Source organism: Colossoma macropomum, unplaced genomic scaffold (genome assembly GCF_904425465.1).
Source record: "Colossoma macropomum unplaced genomic scaffold, Colossoma_macropomum, whole genome shotgun sequence".
NCBI classification, from domain to species: domain Eukaryota; kingdom Metazoa; phylum Chordata; class Actinopteri; order Characiformes; family Serrasalmidae; genus Colossoma; species Colossoma macropomum.
In genome coordinates this window covers 4,805,461-4,824,747 of record NW_023494795.1, presented here as the reverse complement: position 1 = coordinate 4,824,747, position 19,287 = coordinate 4,805,461, and the positions used below count along the sequence as shown (strand labels likewise).

The window sequence follows — 19,287 nt, the reverse complement described above, 5'->3', positions numbered from 1 at the left end:
TGCATAGTCAGGGTTTAGCCACTGCTTGCTATCAATGCACAAACTACATGCCCAAATCACACACTGGCCTCAAACTGCGTCGAGTTGTGAAATTATCTCAAACAGACTCGCTTATGCAGTTTTTGGCACTGTCTGACACACAGTTATCAAAATAAATCTGTACAAAAATATGTTGCACAGCAAAACTTTACACTGTTTTTATTCATTACTTGTTAGCTGCATTAGCCTTGACGCTCCAGTGCAAACAGAGAAGCAAACTTAATGCAATAAACATATCTTGGCTGACCAACCAGATTTGCTAGATGACCAGACTGGTGAATACCACTGACACCCATGATGACCGGGTCACGCGGATCAATCACAAAAACGTGCACCGGCGTGCATGTGCCGGAGGTTTAAAGCCAGACGGAGAGGGCAGGCAGAAAGGGGAGGGGCCTGTGAGGGGAGGGGCTTGTGAGTGGGAGGAGAACGAGGCGTTTACGGGATTACTCAGGATTATCCGCGCCTCAATCCCGCAAGAACAGTTTCCTGCCGCTGATCAGCCGTTCTTACACCCTCCTACACATACTGCTGCAGCCAAACCCCCCACCACACATACACACACACACACACACACACACACACACTCTCTCACATACACACACACACACACACACAAAACGCCTACCCAAAAAGAGGCTCAGCGTGCGAGGAAAACTATCTGCTTTCAGGCTGAACACCTGTTGCTAAGATTGGAGGATAGTGTGTGTGTGTGTGTGTGTGTGTGTGTGTGTGTGTGTGTGTGTGTGTGTGTGTGTGTGTCCCAAAGTAAGATGCTAGGCAAATTAAATTTAAGATTTACATTAATCCTATTCTTGAAAATCCTCGAAATACACAGCACTGCGCCTGCAAAAGTAAGAAAGCACTCTTTATTTTTTATTTCCAGTCAAAACGGCCATTAAGTACAAGGTACATATTTAACCCCTTGCATGTCCAAGTTTTATTACGCACTTCTATAACCTGAGAATAGCTCACCCAGTTGGTGGAACAGTGGAAGGAAGGACAAAACACAACTGTGGATGTTTTCAGATCTGAAGTAAGATGAAAGCTCTTATTCTCCTGGGTATATTTCGGTTTTTCCATCTGAATTTACACACCCAAATCGTAATGCACATCATTGAGTAACTGCATGAAATAAACATAAATTTTTGTTTTCTTTTGTAAAAGTTTCCCTCAAATTAACAGAACATGTGTTTTATGATCACACATATTGCTATATGCTTACAATTTACTGCTGAAAGCCAAAAATCTTAGACGCTCTTTGTATTATTTCATAAAAGTAATTTTTACAGAGCAGATCACTGAAGAGACGCCATCTGTTTATAGTTTATAGCCCAGATTTGTGGAAAAATGGGTCGACTTTCAGTAGAAAAAAAAACTGAGTTCAGCTTCTTTTATTATAAGGGTTTAAAATTACATCACCCATCTATTTGACTGGAAGGAAGACAGTTACAGCTCTCATACGACCCCCACCTTTAGAATGTAGCTTATGAAATATGAAAGTTATGAAGTAAAGAATATGATGAAATGTGTTTCGGAACCACCGATGGTCCCAAGAAGTTGAAAAGGTTAAGTACTGCTTATCTGATGGTGACCATTTTGGTGATCTACTGGGTTAAGACTCCTCTTTTCTCTGTGTCTTTTCATTTTTTTATAGTCTAGGTTTGTTTATTTACTGATTTCCCTTTGACTTTCCTCTTCCTAATGCAAGTGGATTATTTTATACCCAATCCCTTTGGAAATATCTCCTGAAAAATGAAGTGTACTTGTACTTCATGGCAGTTTGCCTGGAACTTAAATGCAAGATGCTCTCTGACTCCTGCTGTTTATACTGTTACTGTACCAGAATCAGAAGATAAGCACACATGAGAGTAACAGCGGGCAGCATATGAGTCTATTTAAATTCACTTTTTCAGTCAAAATTTGCTTGTTTTTCCCACGATCCATCACTGTAATTGGGGCAGATGAGAGCAGCTATTAGAGCAGTGGAGTGGCAACAACAGCTCAACGACACACACACACACAAATACACAGAGACTTGACTGTGGCATCTCGCTGCCAGGCTTGGCATGGTCCTCTGTGTGTGTTTGTGTGTGTGTGTGTGTGTGTGTGTGTGTGTGTGTGTGTGTGGGTGTGTGTGTTATCTAATAGACCTTCAGTCTTCTGTTCCAGCGCTGTCTCTTTATGTGTCAGGCGACAGAAATACCAGACAAAAGAAACAAGTCATCAAAGACGAGAGCATCAGAACGGTGGGAAACAAAAACAAAAAAAAAGTATGACAGAAATCCGATCTCTCTGACACGATGGTTCACACTCGTTTAGGTAAGTGACTCAAATCTGTCATTAATGTGACAAACCGGCGTCCTGAAATGACCCTCATGAACACATCCTACTCAGTAACGTCACGTGAACGAATCACGTTCATCATCAGCACAAACTAACGAGCAGAACGAGCTTCGCTGAGAAGATCATTAACTCTGATCAGCTCTCAGCTTCATTATTAGAGCGAGACGAAGGAGAAAAAGGTGAGATGAGCTGCTTTTCCATCGTTTACAGGCTTTAACTTCTGTTCGGCGCTGTTGCCATGGTAACGCTGAATGACGGCGCACGCTCAGTGGAAAAAGAGCACATGAATTCCGATCTGAGCGTCACATTAAGGTCGCACGGCCACGATTCGGATACATATCCGATCTAGGACCACATATAAAAGTGGCTTAGGTTGGATTTGAATAGATCAGATTTGCGTGTCCACACAGCCCTGAAAACATCAGATCTGAGTCACATTAGGGCCACTTCAGCCTGGTAATGTGAATGTAGTGTCCACCTGCCATCAGCTTTGCTGTGCGGACAGTTCATTGCCAGCTTGAGCTGTTTGTTCAATAGTGCGGCAGCTTACACTCGGCTTAAGTTACATGGTATCGGACATTGGTATTGGTGCAATACGAGTCAATGAGCACAGTATAGGACAGATAACCGATACCAGTGCTGGTATCAATGCATCCCTAGTTTTTATTGGTTTGACATGGTTTTGATATATTTTTCATGTTTTTGTAATTCTAATCATGGTAGTTTGTGTAAAATTCACCAATTTTGCCTGTCATATTGTTAAACCAGGGGTAACTCCTGCTAGACTCACCAAAAAAAAATAAAATAGTACTCATCAGCAACACTTCTGCAGCAGTCAGGCCCTCATCAACAGGACCAAATGTTTCTAATGAAAACAAATAATATAACCTATATATCGTATACAACGTGACATGAAGAATGAAAAGATCAAATGAAGATATAGTTCACATTTTAAAACCTATTAGATGGTAGAGTACTTGGGAAAAAGGAAAAATATTGGAAAAAAGTCATAACGTAGTATACACAAGTCAAAAGTCAACATGCATATAGAACTGCACTATACCTGCATTTTGGCCTCCTGAATCAAAATCTATTCAAATAATAATAAGATGCCTAGAGACTCCCTAGTCATTACAGTTACCAGCTCTGTCACTACATGCATACAGAAAGTGTTCTTATGACTAACCTACTGTCATCTAAGCTGGACACATTGAGAGAGAAAGAGACAGCAAATGGAAGTGAGAGTGAGGGGGTTGGAGACGACAGTGAAAGAGAATGCCTTCAGGGCAACTCTAACAAATATACCTCTTAAAAATATGTCAGCTCATAAAGGAAATGGCCCACATAGATCTAATTGAATGCAATCGCAGTCGAGGCTGCACGGCTTGACACAGATAGGGTTTCACATACAGTACGGTGGACGACGAGCCATTGCTGCTCCAACGCAACAGCGTACAGGTGTCCATATACCCAGCAAAAGAGCATTAACCCCCACCCCCACCACCCCCCCAAAAAAAGACGCCTACAAATTCATGTGTTAAATGAATACTAAGATTAATTAATATTAATTAATGGTTAGTTTTCCTGTTTGACAATGTCATTCACCACTATAGTCCAGCGAGCACATGGTGGTTGCAGTTTTCAGGGCCAGGCGCCACATTTGATCACCATCCAGCCGCGCGAGCTGAGAGACGGCTCAGTCGTCACTGTTTAGAAGCTCAGCCAACCACCATACAGACACAAAACATAGTGAAATAAATATTAAATTATGAGCACCGAGTTCTTTGATCTGACCTTAATGGACAAAGCTTTCTCAAATCATCAAAACACAGCTGCATGATGCTGCTGGTCATGTAAAAAAGGTGCATAAAATGCTTTTTATCCCCAACGGCAACATATAAACACAGCAGGCTACTTTTCTAGCTTGCAAGTAGTAGTACCTGATGATACTAAAGAAAACAATGAGGAAACCTCTTCATCTACAACCATTCACCCTAGATATGTACGTCTAGTGATATAAAAACCAGGACTGTAGTATTATAGAGGGTCTGTAGCAGTTTTATAGTAGATCTACTTATGCTATACATGATATACACCGATCAGACATAACATTATTAATCCTTTGTTTCTACACTCATTGTCCATTTTATCAGCTCCACTTACTGTATAGGTGCACTTTGTAGTTCTACAGTTACAGACTGTAGTCCATCTGTTTCTCTGATACTTTGTTAGCCCCCTTTTACCCTGTTCTTCAGTGGTCAGGACCCCCATGGACCCTCACAGAGCAGGTACTATTTGGGTGGTGGATCATTCTCAGCACTGCAGTAACACTGACATGGTGGTGGTGTTACTACGTGTTGTGCTAGTACGAGCGGATCAGACACAGCAGTGTCACTGCTGGACTGAGAATAGTCCCACCAACCAAAAATATCCAGCCAACAGCGTCCTGTGGGCAGCATCCTGTGGCCACTGATGAAGGACTAGAGGATGACCAACACACACTGTGCAGCAGCAGATGAGCTATCGTCTCTGACTTTACATCTACAAGGTGGACTGACAAGGTAGGAGTGTCTAATAGAGTGGACAGTGAGTGGACACAGTGTTTAAAAACTCCAGCAGCACTGCTGTGTCTGATCCACTCGTACCAGCACAACACACACTAACACACCACCACCACGTCAGTGTTACTGTAGTGCTATCTCCATCTTTTCACACACATTTCTCTTGAAAATGCTGCAATAGATGGCATTATCACCATCAGCAACGAGTGGGATTCTGGAGTTCAGGCACAGAAGGTGGGTGCAATTAGAACAGAAGCTGAAGTAGAGTGACCAAAATACAGCTACCGAAGCAGAACATCTGCCCTAAGAAATTGCCTTAAGTCTGACTCGGGGTCATTAATAGTTGACCTTTTCATGCACACATCTAACCTAATGATGAGTAAATAGTGAGTCATATGAAGAGAAAAATGCTGTTGTGCTAAATTGAGCAGATGAGGCATGTTCTAGGCCTCACTGCTGGACCTACAAATGTTCTTTTACATTTTTTGACTAAATGAATTTGTAATGGAGAATCAATTAATAATGCATTACTAAAATTGATTTGAGACTTAAAAAACTACTGCAATATTTGGCTTTGGCATGTGTGCGTGTACACGGCAGAACATACAAGAAAACACGGATGTACCTTGTTAAAAAGAGCCAGGCAAAGTTTTGAGGCTGTTCTGTCATGTTTTTGAAAAATATGTGCAATTTTAGCCAAACTTTCAGCTAAATCCAAGTTAAAACTCCAGAGATTAAATTATTCAAACGTAACCGAAAACAAAACTGTGCTTATTTTGCAGAGCTTTAGCAATAATACGATCTTTAGGATTATGATTAGCAGGCACTTTAAATTACTCATTTACATGAATCTTTGGTGTTACGGTACAAAGCTTGACTCTGGTATAGAAGATCCAGGTTACATCCTCCACTACACGCCAATGACAACAAGGCCAAACTGCCACGTTGACTCGCTTTCGTTCCTCCTGGCTGTGGTCTGAACCCAAGGGTTCTACTTCAGGGTACCAAGGACTGAGTTCACCCCCACTAAAAGGCCTTTATCCTACATTTTTACAGTATTTTATTCTTTTCCTTGAGCTCCACTGATGACCATAATTTTCACTTGTCCAACCTCTCTTTATCCCTAAATCTGATATTGTGCTCAAATCCGATCTCTCTGACAGGATGGTTCACACTCGTTTAGGTAGCTGATTCAAATCTGACAGTAATGTGATCGAACCAGCGTCCTGAAATGACCCACGTGAGCACATCCTACTCAGTGGGACCCATGGCCACGAATCAGATTCGAATCCGATCTAGGACCACATATGAAAGGCTACGTTCACATTACCATTGGACACGCAAAATCTGATCTTTTCAAATCCGACCTGAGTCACTTTCATATGTGGTTCTAAATCGGATATGTATCCGATTCGTGGCTGTGCAGCCTTGATGTGACGCTCAGATCGTTCAGTGTTGCCATGGCAGCAGCGCCGAACAGATGTTAAAGCTTGTAAACGGTGGAAAAGCAGCTCATCTCACCTTTTTCTCCTTCGTCTCCCTCTAATAACGAAGCTGAGAGCTGATCAGAGTTAATTATCTTCAGCGAAGCTCGTTCTGCTCGTTAGTTTGTGCTGATGATGAACGTGATTCATTCACGTGACGTTACTGAGTTGGATGTGCTCATGAGGGTCATTTCAGGATGGCGGTTCGTCAAATTAATGACAGATTTGAGTCACTTACCTAAACGAGAGTGAACCATCAGATTCGACCACCAAGGCTTGTAATGCGAACGCAGCCTAGGTTGAAACACTCTATAACATACGTTTGAGTGGGCGGGGCTAAACTGCTATAGGCAGATATATGTAAATATGATGTTTTTCATGACATCATAAAAGCACTGCATCCTTAACAGGCTGTTTTCGCAGCTTAGTTTCCATATACGGACCGTATGGACTGAGAATGATTGATACATTAAAAAATGTAACAATATTTTCACAAATCAAACACTTCTATTTCACATAAAGTGAGGGAAACTCTTTTTTTTCCCCATGATATGGGCCCTTTAAACTTAGATAAGCTGACAGTTTGTATGATGACAATGCAGATTTTCAATTCTCTTCCTGATCTCACTTACAGTAAGAAACAGAGCCTGATGAGCCTCATTTTTTCCACACGGTGTTTCTTAAATATTTTAAAAGTCTGTTTAAAGGCTTCCAACTTTGTCTTTTCCACCTGTTGTCTGTTATTTATTTACATTGTGTAAACATTTAATTACAAATGGGCCAATAGAAATGCTCCAAAACTGCATGTAATTAAATATCTTCACATTAAATTACATTACAAGTATAGAAAATCTTACATTCTCTGTCAAGTTACCATTTTGGACAGTAACGATATGGAAAAAAAACAGGCAGGGATGTGTATATTTTCTCCAGTACGAATAACAAAGAGTGCACCATTCAATCCATTGCAGTAAAGTGAGGGTCCATGTCTATCATTATAACACATACTCACATGCTCACACCCCTCGGGCCCTTAAAATAGACTCCGGCCTCGCCTAGCCTAGTCTGCCCTACACAGAGGACACATTTAATGGGAATTAATGAGGCCTGGTATTAGTGGCCTATTACTGACCTGTGGCTGACTCTTCAAATCCAACAAACACACAAGAGCTCAATGATAAATTAACATCTCTCCGTGACTGAGGTCTCAACCACACAGCGGACGATGCGCTCCTCAAGCCAGCAGCGTATTAGAGTTGACTGAACTGCATTTTGCCTTGTTAGGGGGAATAATCTCAAGTGTTAAACTCCTACAGAGTTCAATTCACTCCAGCTGAGTTCAATTTGATGCACTTTGGGCCAACAAAACAACATGTACTTTTACGATTTTTATGTACTAGGGCCTGTCCAGTGTGAAAATGCACTGATACCAATTTTACAGGAAAGTCTGATACAGTTTATTAGGTTATATAGCTTTATATTCAACAGACTCCAGTGGTCTGTTTGACTAGGGAGTTTTCTAGACCTCTTAGCAGTTTTGTTGGTTTCTGTTAACTAGCGCTGTTTTTATTTTTCATCACTTCTCTTCAAATAACGGTTTTAGTTTGTTCCATACCAGGTTATCCATATGACAAAGTTTGGATTTATTTTAGGTGTTTGTGTTACTGAAGCCTCTTTCTGCAGACCTCCTAGTTCCCAACTTGGACACAACAGCTCAGCTACGAAGCAGCAGACCACGTAAACATAGTAAAAAATAAGAAATCAGCTCAACTTAAAATGATATAGTAACTGATTACATGGCTTTTCTTGAGTTGACTCAACTTGAGGACACCAGAGTTCACACAACTCAAACTTCTTAGTTGAGTCAAAAGTTCTCCCGGCTACTATTTCCAGGTCTGCATCTCAGGTAGATAAACAAAACTGAAACTGGGTTTTTGTAATTCAGTTTCCCCACTAGCTGGCGCTCATTCTATCACACAGTCTTATCTGGCGTATTTTCCTCTGGTGCTTCCAGGTATGTACAGCTGTGGTATCACCAGGGTTCAAACTCACAACATCCTGATGTTGGGACGAATTATTAGACAGCTGCACCAACACTGTGCTTTAAAGTTAAAACAATAAATATTTTCTCCAGTGTGTTAAACTTTTCTAGACACAAAATCTGAGTCACTTCATGTGTTCCCGAGTGGGACAACAGGAGGTTGTGAGTTTGAGCCCCAGTGATGCCATAGCCATCCGTAAGTGTTTACCCAAGGGGAAAATGTCTAGCAGGTGTGTAATGGAAAGAGTCCTGGCTGGTGGGGAAACTGAGTATGAAAACCAAGTTCATTTTATTTTCCTCACTGAGACGCAGAAATAAAACATTAAGAGAACTTTTGACCCAACTAAGAAGTTTGAGTTGTGTGAACTCTGGTGTCCTCAAGTTGAGTCAACCCAAGAAAAGCCATGTAATCAGTTACTATATCAAACTAAGTTAGGCTGACCTCTCATTTTTAACAGAGAGTGGGGCACCAAGAGATGGGTTTATATGGCTAAGCAGCTGCAAACAAGCCTAAGACCACTATGTGTTACACTAAGCATCAGCTGCAGTGGTTGCCCCCATTGGAGCAGTGGAAACACGTTCTATCTGATGAATCACACTTCACTGATTTGTCTGGCGAACGAGTCTGGCGAAGGCCATCAGACTGTTCCAGCATGACCGTGCCCCTGTGCACAATGCAAGGCCCATAAAGACATGCTTTGACAAGTCAGGTGTGGAGGAACTACGGTGGTCTGGGTGGCCCCAACATTGGTGCCTGATCGGACAAATGCTCTTTTGACTGAGTGGCCACAACTTCCCACAGTCCACAGACAAAATCTCATGGAAAGCAGAACAAAAAGTTGAGACCGATAACCATAAAGAGGGGGCAACCCCATATTTAGGAGGGACAGTCATGGGCTGGAGGTTAGGGAATCAGCCCTGTGACTGGAAGGTCACTGGTTTGATTCCCTGAGCCGACAATATGTGACTGAAGTGCCCTTGAGCAAGGCACCTAACCTCCCTGGGCGCCGTGGATAGGGCTGCTCCAGGCAAGTGTGCTCACTGCCCCCTAGTGTGTGTGTATGTGGTGTTTCATTGCACAGAAGGTTAAATCTGGAGGAATCTAATAAGAATCATTTAACTTAATGGTCATGGTTTTGGAATGGGATGCCCACCAAGCCCATATGGGTGCTATGTTCAGGTGTCCCCATACTTTTGGTCATACAGTGTAGTTCAACTGATGGGCCTCCTTGGAAAAAGTGGAGATTGTTCGGAAAAAAGGGTTAACTATGACGGGAGTGTTATGTTTGGGTTTACCGGTTCAGCTTGTGTTGCTGTGGTAAAGCTGAGCAGCCTGTTCAGCAGCCTTTGAAAAGAGTCGTCTAAGAACATTAAGACCATTAAAAGCTTCAGAAATTAACCTCACATTAGAAGGGGTGCATTCAGTACAACCCAAAACAACTATAAAGAAATATCACAAGGCAGGAGTTGTGCCAGTACTGATGAACACATGGAACCACCATAATATTAGGCAACCAATATAATCAGCCTCGTAATCCTGTCACAATAACTACATAATCGCCTGATCTCAATTATGTGAGCTGATCGCAATTATTTAATCTGACCGCAATTACCTTCCTCAGCTGTTAGCTTTCACAGTCATATGTTTACGTGACAAACAGAATGTGAACTAGGTGTGTTTTCAATCATTGGGTTGAGGCCTACACAATAAACCAAAGCAGAAAATGCACTTATCGAGTCACATCACGGGTCTGACGACAGCTAGAATGACACAGCAAATCAACCAATTTAGCCACTTTAGGTTTTTACTCAAAAATCTGCGAACAATCTAGACCAGCAGTCGCAACCCAAATGGTAAGAAGAGCCAGTTTGTCCTTTCAACAAAAATCAAACCACCTTGGGAGCCACAAGATTTTATGTCCATTTCACCATTTTGGCTGTAAATATGTCTCATTATGTGCTGATGTACTAATATAGGCTAAAAATATAATATAAACTTGCTCTGCTTTAAGCTTTAGCTCAGCTACAGCCGCTTTTCTCGCATCTCCAGCAGGAAACGTTTCTTGTTTGAGTTTTCCCGTTCCACCTTAAATGGTGACTGAGGCGCCAGAATGTAACTGCAGCACCATTTAAGGTGGAACAGGACAATTTGAGTGAAAAGCTGACTTCAGTTTTGCGACTTTTTAGTGTTTGACAGTTTCTCATTGCAGATTAAACGCCTCAAGAAACCAGCTGAGTGCTTATAAATGCATTTATAAGTCCATTCATCTCCAAATTATCGATGTTTGTCTTAAATTTTTCTCTTTCCTGTTTTATTAGCTGGACGAGACTGTTGTCTGCGTTGCTATGGCGACCAGCAGTCTGCGCCGATCTTCAGGGTTAAAGGGCGAATTAGCAGTTCTACATTAACTCCAACATTTAAGACCATTTATTGTTAAACTGTGTTGAACGATCAGCAGAGCTTTATTTTACTGTAAAGGAGGATTATTTTATTTTTACCTACAAATCTGATTCTGCTGTGGAGCCACAACAGGACAGTAAAAGAGCCGCAGGCAGCTTCGGAGCCGTGTGTTGCCGACCCCTGATCTAGAACAACAGACAATTCAGCTGTCAATCACAATTATTTACACTACAATGAAATGGCAGCTAAAATTTCATGACGACTGTGACAGACAGGCCTTCAGTCAGGGCCTAGTATGTACTTCATATGAGGACCATTCACATCAATCAGTACTAGCTGAGTGCAAAACCATCAATCATCACTCAATGTTCAGATGCATTAAGCGCCTGCAATGGATAGAAGGAGCATTAGAGCACAGGAAGCTCCACTCTTACTCAGTTTTTACCCACGTTTTACTATTCTTCAGTACATAACGCTGTACTGTAAAATACAATGGGGCTGCACTGGGCTTTATGGACAGCCCTGAAGGCCTTGAGCGTTTTCCCCTGATGAGTATAACACACGTGAGCTGCCGAGGGTGTGTCCTCTCACAGCCAATGTAAGGCTTCTTGTGTTTATGCCCTTGGACCGGCAGAGTAGGTCTGCATTGTTTAAGTTGGTATTCATGAAAAGAGTAGAACGCCGTCAGCTATAGGCTCTGCTCTCCCACGTACACACAGCTAAAGGAAGCAGTCCGGTTTATTCAAAACAGCCTGTAAAGAGGTACAGCTGTTCTCCTAGCTCAGAAAAAGGCCTTGCAACTGCAGTGGATTTTGATTTACACTCCAGCACGTGTAATTGCGTCGTAATACAAGTAAGCAATCATGCATCCCTGCTGCTGACCATAAATTCAGCCACGGGGCAATTTGCCAAAGAAAGTGAATTGTCCCTTCATAAAAAAAAGGAGAAGTCAACTTTTTCCACTTGTGTCAGCAAATCAAAAAATAACACGCCTTTTATGGCTGAATCAGAGCAACATGATATCAAGTAAGTAAACTGGAGGGCTGTGAGCGAAAGTGTGTTTGTTTATGTGCATTTCTGGACAAAAAAAATGTCCCGACTTTGTAGGAGAACTAAAGAAAAACAGGACTAACCTACAATGTCGAGATTACAAAATGATCCTGATGTTGTTGGTGCTCTTGTGACAAAACTACAGTGCTGTGTAAAAGTCTTCCCCTTTATTTACTTCATTTATAGCCAGAATAGCCATTAAATACAAGTTGTTCATTATATGTATAGAATATTTTTAATAGAAAATTACACAAAAGCCTCAACCATAAATTGTAATATCAGCATTTTCACTGTTGAGGTTGAGGTTGAGTCCAACCTTTGACTTTACAGCTCCCATTCTTTTTGGGGGACATCAGATTTTTGTTTTGCATATAGATAGTAAAATATCGCTGCTGTCGGAAGAAAAACTCGTATCTCCAAAACAGTAACTTTACAGGAGAAGGAAAAAACACACTTTACTTTTAATGTAAGTCAATGGAACCAGACTTTTTCCCCCAAGTAATTTTGGGTCGTTTCTTTTGGTCCATTCCGCATGAAATGTAAAAGGGTAACAGGCATTTTCAAATTATTTTAAACTAAAAAAACAACAAAAATGGAGATAAGGTTTTCTCACAATAGCAGCAATATGTGTAACACATGTAGGATGACTGGACGTCCTGATACAGTATAAAAACAAGTGTGTGTTTGTGTGTGTGTGTGTGTGTGTGTGTGTTTGGGGGATGGGAAGGGGGGGGGCGGTAATCTCAAACAAAATGCAGGAGAATCATTGACTGCGGCTGTTTGGCTGCTGGCTGGACGTCCAGAGCCTGAACTGACCCCCCTTCTTTGTGCTGGAACCCTCCAGCACGCCGCGTCCACTGACATTTCCCTGAAAAACCCTCAGCGAGTGCATGTGTGTGTGTGTGAGTTTGTAACAGGCTCTGCGCCATGATGACACGTCACAAACCCCAGCGCACAGTGGGCCGGTTGTCCGACATGTTTGCTAAAATAAATCCTAAAACAACCATGAAGCCTCATGTCGTCCCCCTCGAGCTGTACTGGGAGCAGAGGGAGCCGACAAACAGAGTAATCAACCAAAGACTCTTACGTTTAAATCACCGCACAAATGAAATCATCGCTTCATCATTCGACTCAGTTCGGTTTAACAGCGTCAGCTCAGTTTAACACGCGTGGACGGCTGATTCCACGTCAACATGTGTCCACTTTTTTATCTGCAAGCCTCCACAACCTCTCAACTCTCTAGAGGATTTTGAGAAATCACAATTAACACACACTCTGCTGAACAAATGCTGAAAAGTCTAACGCTAGAGTTCAAAGGCATCTAACAGGGTCAAATCCACTGCCAGATCAAAGATGTTAATCCTGCACGTATCAATTTAGGTGGCCTTTACAATTCGGCAGGCCAAAGCTGCGAGATGCTCAAAGGCATGTGTCCGAGCTGTCAGGCACGGCGTCTAATTACTCTGACATACATCATATCCAGTATCTGATGCGGCGTAATGAGGTTTCCTGGAGGTACGACTAAAAGACACGAAGGTGAAGCGGCGCTTATGTAGGCTCTACGGATTTTACATCTGTTCTACATCTCACACCACTAAGCATTCACGGGGATGTAGATTCACTTACACCGAAGAAATAATACTAAAAAAATGGTGATTTAAATATGTATCGCTGCTGTCGGACCCAACCTCGCATCTCCAAAATAGTAGCTTTACAGGAGAAGGAAAAAACATGCTTTACTTTTAATGTAAGTCAATGGAACCAGAATTTTGTCCAAGTCATTTTGGGCCGTTTATTTTAGTCCGTTCATCATGAAATTTATACCCAATGTAAAGGTCAACAGGCAATTTCAAATTATGTCAAAAACTGAAAAACGTCAAAAATGGAGATGCAAGGTTTTGTCCCGATAACAGCGATATGATTCATACGTGCAATTTCATGAATAAAACGTGCAACATCAACGCAGTTCATAGTACTTCAAAGAAATAAAGTGAAAGAAACAAAGTCTGCATCCCAAACTGCAAACTACAGCACTAAACAGTGTGTAAAAGTACTGTACTACCATTAGAAGTGCATTCATTAGCAGAGTATATAGTATGTATAGCTGTGTGGTTTGGGATGCAGCCATGTTTAACACATAATTGCATTGATTTGCAATTATTTGACCTGATCGCAATTATTTTCCACAGTTATTAGCTTCCACAATAACACTTCTACATCACAACAAACTGTATGAACTAAGTGTGTATTCATTCATTGGGTTCAGGCAAATACATGTAAATAAAATAAAATAAAATAAAATAAAAAGTGCCTTTATTGAGACTAGGGGCCTGAATTCCAGCTAATTTTGGTATCAGGGCAGCGGTGAGATTTCATTAACGGATATTTGGTTAATCTCGGAGAAGGAAAACCAAAAAATGCCAAAATATGAAAATATAAAAACATATTTCGGCTCAAATTAATGTAGCCTTTTTAAGGTGGCAGCAATGGTGTTGCCTAATCTATTTAGCGAAGAAAGCCGCGCTATCTCTACCTTCTCAGACATGTCCTTAACAATGCGGCCTTGGTGATGCGCCCACATTAGGGCATTAATGTTTTGGAGTAATGAGGTATAATATAACATAAACACTTACTCACAAATACAAGCAAAACTTTCACATTTCACAGTTTAGTTAAAACCTAAAAAATCAGCGTTTCACTAAATCAAAATCGCTAACGAATACCCGTATACTAATTTCAGTATTTGAATACTGGCACCTCAAACGGTTAACTGAGTACTTAAGTACTCATGCACAACCGTAACTGAGACAAATTATGGGTCTTGCAGAACAATAAAGGTGCTACGACATAAAACGTAAAGATACTGTGGTGAGTACTGTTTGTTTATTTGAGCTCGAGTTTCTGTCATTAGTTGGGATCAAACAATACGGCCACTTAAGGCTTATACTTCAATAGTTGTGTACAATGAACACAAAAGACAAATGGTTAATCACATTATTTTTATAGTAATTAATCGTTAAATAACAGTATAATAATGTTCTGATCAGGATAGGCCTAGTGCAGTGGATTGACACATCTGAATCATGTCAATTCAACACTTATAATCAGTGTATAATGCAAAAAAGGGCAATAAAGTAGCGTTGAATGAACACATACAGTGCTTGAATAAGTCTAGCTGGACACAAATGACAGCTGTAATCATTCACTCAACACTGGGGGATTCATCCATGCAGCCCTACTGTGGGACAAAGCAGGCAGTGACTAGTCCCATTTACTTTAGTAAGATTTTGATGGGTATTTTAAAAGACGTTGTGTCAACTTCTAGTATATTTGTGAGGAAAATGATATTATTTTTACTAAGTTACATTATAATCTTTCACTCTGAGCTCCTAATCCCTTCATTGGATTTAATTCCATTCTGTTCTATTGGTTGTTGGTTCAGCACCTGGACTGCTTTACTGTTGCTCACACCTCTGAATTTCACACGTCAGCTTTTATTCTAGACCAAAAGGAGCCCAAAGCAGAGAAAACAGGGCCTGACAAATTTCAGCTCCTATGATGGTAAATGCTGGATGTACTAAGTAGGACATCAAGGGTCTTTAGATGGTTTACAGTTTTATTTTACTTCTACATTAGTGGGGTGGGCACTATGATGATGGTTATTCTTATCATCAAACACTATGTCACATTACATTACGCTGATTTTTGAGTCTGCATAGTTTAAAGCTTAAGACGTAAACAAATCATTCAGAGCGGTTTGATGTGAAATTCACAGAGTCAGATCTGTTCACAGTGGTGATGATAGGAACCAAACGTCTGTATAGTCTAATGCCTCTAAAAGCTCTCTGACTGAAATGTATTACATGCAGTGGTTATGAATACGCTGCCTGATGCCTGAGACATTGCTTTATGATAGATCTGAGATAAGCTTCTAGGGTAAAATAATTTCCAAAGAAAACTTTATCACTATTATCATCATCAACATCACATATCGAAACTCTGAAGACACGTGTAGGTTCACTGGTGGCATTGGATTGTGAATAAAATGGCTATATTTGTGTTGTAGTCATGGCGACCCCTGGTTCCTATCACCACCACCACTGCAAAGAAATTGATGCATCGATAAATTTCTCTAAAATGAACCATGTCGCATTACATACTTAACACCTGCATGCATTTTGGTGCAAAGATCATAATTAGGCCCATTTAGACTGATAAATCAATGTGGTGATCAGTTATTAATCTCAGTGTTACTGAGCTCTGCTAAAGCCTGAGTAGACTGATAAATCAATGTGGTGATCAGTTATTAATCTCAGTGTTACTGAGCTCTGCTAAAGCCTGAGTAGACCGATAAATCAATATGATCAGCTATTAATCTCAGTGTTACTGAGCTCTGCTAAAGCCTGAGTAGATCGATAAATCAATATGATCAGCTATTAATCTCAGTGTAACTGAGCTCTGCTAAAGCCTGAGTAGACTGATAAATCAATGTGATCAATTATTAATCTCAGAGTTACTGAGCTCTGCTAAAGCCTGAGTAGACTGATAAATCAATGTGATCAGTTATTAATCTCAGTGTGACTGAGCTCTGCTAAAGCCTGAGTAGACTGATTAATCAATGTGATCAGTTATTAATCTCAGTGTAACTGAGCTCTGCTAAAGCCTGAGTAGACTGATAAATCAATGTGATCAGTTATTAATCTCAGTGTAACTGAGCTCTGCTAAAGCCTGAGTAGACTGATAAATCAATGTGGTGATCAGTTATTAATCTCAGTGTTACTGAGCTCTGCTAAAGCCTGAGTAGACTGATAAATCAATGTGATCAGTTATTAATCTCAGTGTAACTGAGCTCTGCTAAAGCCTGAGTAGACTGATAAATCAATGTGGTGATCAGTTATTAATCTCAGTGTTACTGAGCTCTGCTAAAGCCTGAGTAGACTGATAAATCAATGTGGTGATCAGTTATTAATCTCAGTGTTACTGAGCTCTGCTAAAGCCTGAGTAGACTGATAAATCAATGTGATCAGTTATTAATCTCAGTGTGACTGAGCTCTGCTAAAGCCTGAGTAGACTGATTAATCAATGTGATCAGTTATTAATCTCAGTGTAACTGAGCTCTGCTAAAGCCTGAGTAGACTGATAAATCAATGTGATCAGTTATTAATCTCAGTGTAACTGAGCTCTGCTAAAGCCTGAGTAGACTGATAAATCAATGTGGTGATCAGTTATTAATCTCAGTGTTACTGAGCTCTGCTAAAGCCTGAGTAGACTGATAAATCAATGTGATCAGTTATTAATCTCAGTGTAACTGAGCTCTGCTAAAGCCTGAGTAGACTGATAAATCAATGTGGTGATCAGTTATTAATCTCAGTGTTACTGAGCTCTGCTAAAGCCTGAGTAGACTGATAAATCAATGTGGTGATCAGTTATTAATCTCAGTGTTACTGAGCTCTGCTAAAGCCTGAGTAGACTGATAAATCAATGTAATGATCAGTCGTTAATCTCAGTGTTACAGAGCTTTTTTAAGGGATGATCAAACTCATAATCCTGGTAATGGACATGTCTGCGAGTGGGACAGTGGAAGCAGCAGTATATTTCAAGAAAAGGAATACTTAACATGAAGAAAAGTGACGACAAGTAACAGCGAGAAACGCTGTGTTTTATAAACGTATTCTGAATACGTCACTTTCGTATCTACTGTAGTGCTCAGCCATCATTACGTGTTCAAATTATTCCGCCCAAACCTGAGAATCGTGTGTTGAGCAAAAATGTATCGAAGTACCGCGATACTGCATTTCGGTCATCTCGCCCAGCTCTACAGGAGCCAATACTCGGTCTGAGGCAGCAGCACTTTAACCCGGGGACGGTTTTAGGTGTCACACGTGGAGGAGTCTCCATGCCTCGGCTGCTTCAGTGAGGCTGAGCGCCGGAGACACATTGTACTCGGCTCTGAAACGATTTCCAGACCAATAAACCCGTGATTTCTGGCACCGGCAGTTTAGGAACCGTCGATAAATTACATAACCGCAATTCAAGTGCCAACCTCTGACCCGCGTCTGCAGCGCGGACTGCCATCACCTGACTGCCCCCTCCGTGTAAGTAAACAGCACAGCGAGGCGAGCTGAGGGCGGCAGACCACCGCCGACCACCTTTATCCCCCACCGAAAGTCCGAAAAAGCGCTCGCGCTTCGACAACACACGTCTTACGCAATGAGAAACACACGCACAGAACACCGGACACTTCGACAAAACAACAGCGCGCAGAGCCGGAGACGGCGCGCGTGTGAGGAGCAGCTCGGCTCGAGCGGCAGGAAGAGAAAGATAAACTCACTGAGGTGTAAATACGCGTCATTATTATCCATCTCCGCTCAGTTCTCCTTCGTGTCGTCTTCTCGAGGCGGTTGTTGCTGGGCCGTCAGACACAGCGGCATCTCAACTTGAATCCACTCCCCTGGCCGAGTGAACTAACTCGGCGGACGCTGCTAGCTTTAGCCTGCCAGCGGGGCCCATCTGAGGGGGCGGCGCGACGGTCGAGGCACTCTGCCAACGACAGCCACGCTGGAAACGACCAGCGGAGGAAGTTTAGCACGATTTACAGCCTGGCGCTGCAGTTTCCCTCGGCCGAGGTGCGGTGGGGGATAAACCGATATGTTATCGTTATCTTGATAAATTACGTCACGGTACGCTTTTCATCAGTATTTCATTAGCACTTGTAGAACACTGACGATAATTTGTTGAATTTATTCAAATGTATTGTAATTCAGGGGTGTCCAATCTTATCCTTCTCTAATGAAAGAGAAGCGGACCAGGGGCCGTATTACAGAAACTTCGTATCTTTTTGTCTTAAGATCTGACAGGTCAAGATAAGATTTTTCACTAATTCCTATTACAGAGGCAAATCTGACCTTATTTCAGGAATCTTGTCTTACAGCATCTTTTTTTATCTCAAGGTAGGAAATGTTTCCTTGTTCCTGTTTCCTTCCAACCGACCATACGCGCACAGCTGAAACGGTATGAACATAATTAAGTTAGTTAGTCAGACAGTTATCGTTAGCTACCATTACTGAGGTATAACAGGTCAAATAAAACTAAATCGCGATAAACTGAGAGTTAATAATGTTGTATCAGCGCCCCCTGCTGTTTATCAGAGCGTTGCTGCTCTGCAGTTTCAGTCTCCATTTCCCAAACGCTTTGGCCGAGCGCGCTAACGTTACTCCTCCTAATAAACAGACACACGTTCAGCTCCGTCTCCTCATTATTCACCACCATCACTGTAATATATCATCAACATTAACACACAAAGGTAATCAGAGGGACGGTGGAGATCGAGTCTGCAGCGTCTGGGCTTTTAAAACACTGTCAAGT

The 19,287-nt window shown here is 41.5% G+C and overlaps 1 protein-coding gene across 1 annotated transcript in view; it reads right to left on the bottom strand.

Moving 5' to 3' along the window:
* rxrgb (retinoid X receptor, gamma b) overlaps positions 1-18,433 on the bottom strand; it is a 65,570-nt gene extending 47,137 nt beyond the window's left edge. Inside the window, exon 1 of the mRNA XM_036581251.1 lies at positions 18,254-18,433. Within this exon, the coding sequence (XP_036437144.1) occupies positions 18,254-18,284 (31 nt within the window). The 5' untranslated portion in view covers positions 18,285-18,433. The remainder of the gene's footprint in view (positions 1-18,253) is intronic.
* Between the last annotated feature and the right edge of the window lie 854 nt (positions 18,434-19,287).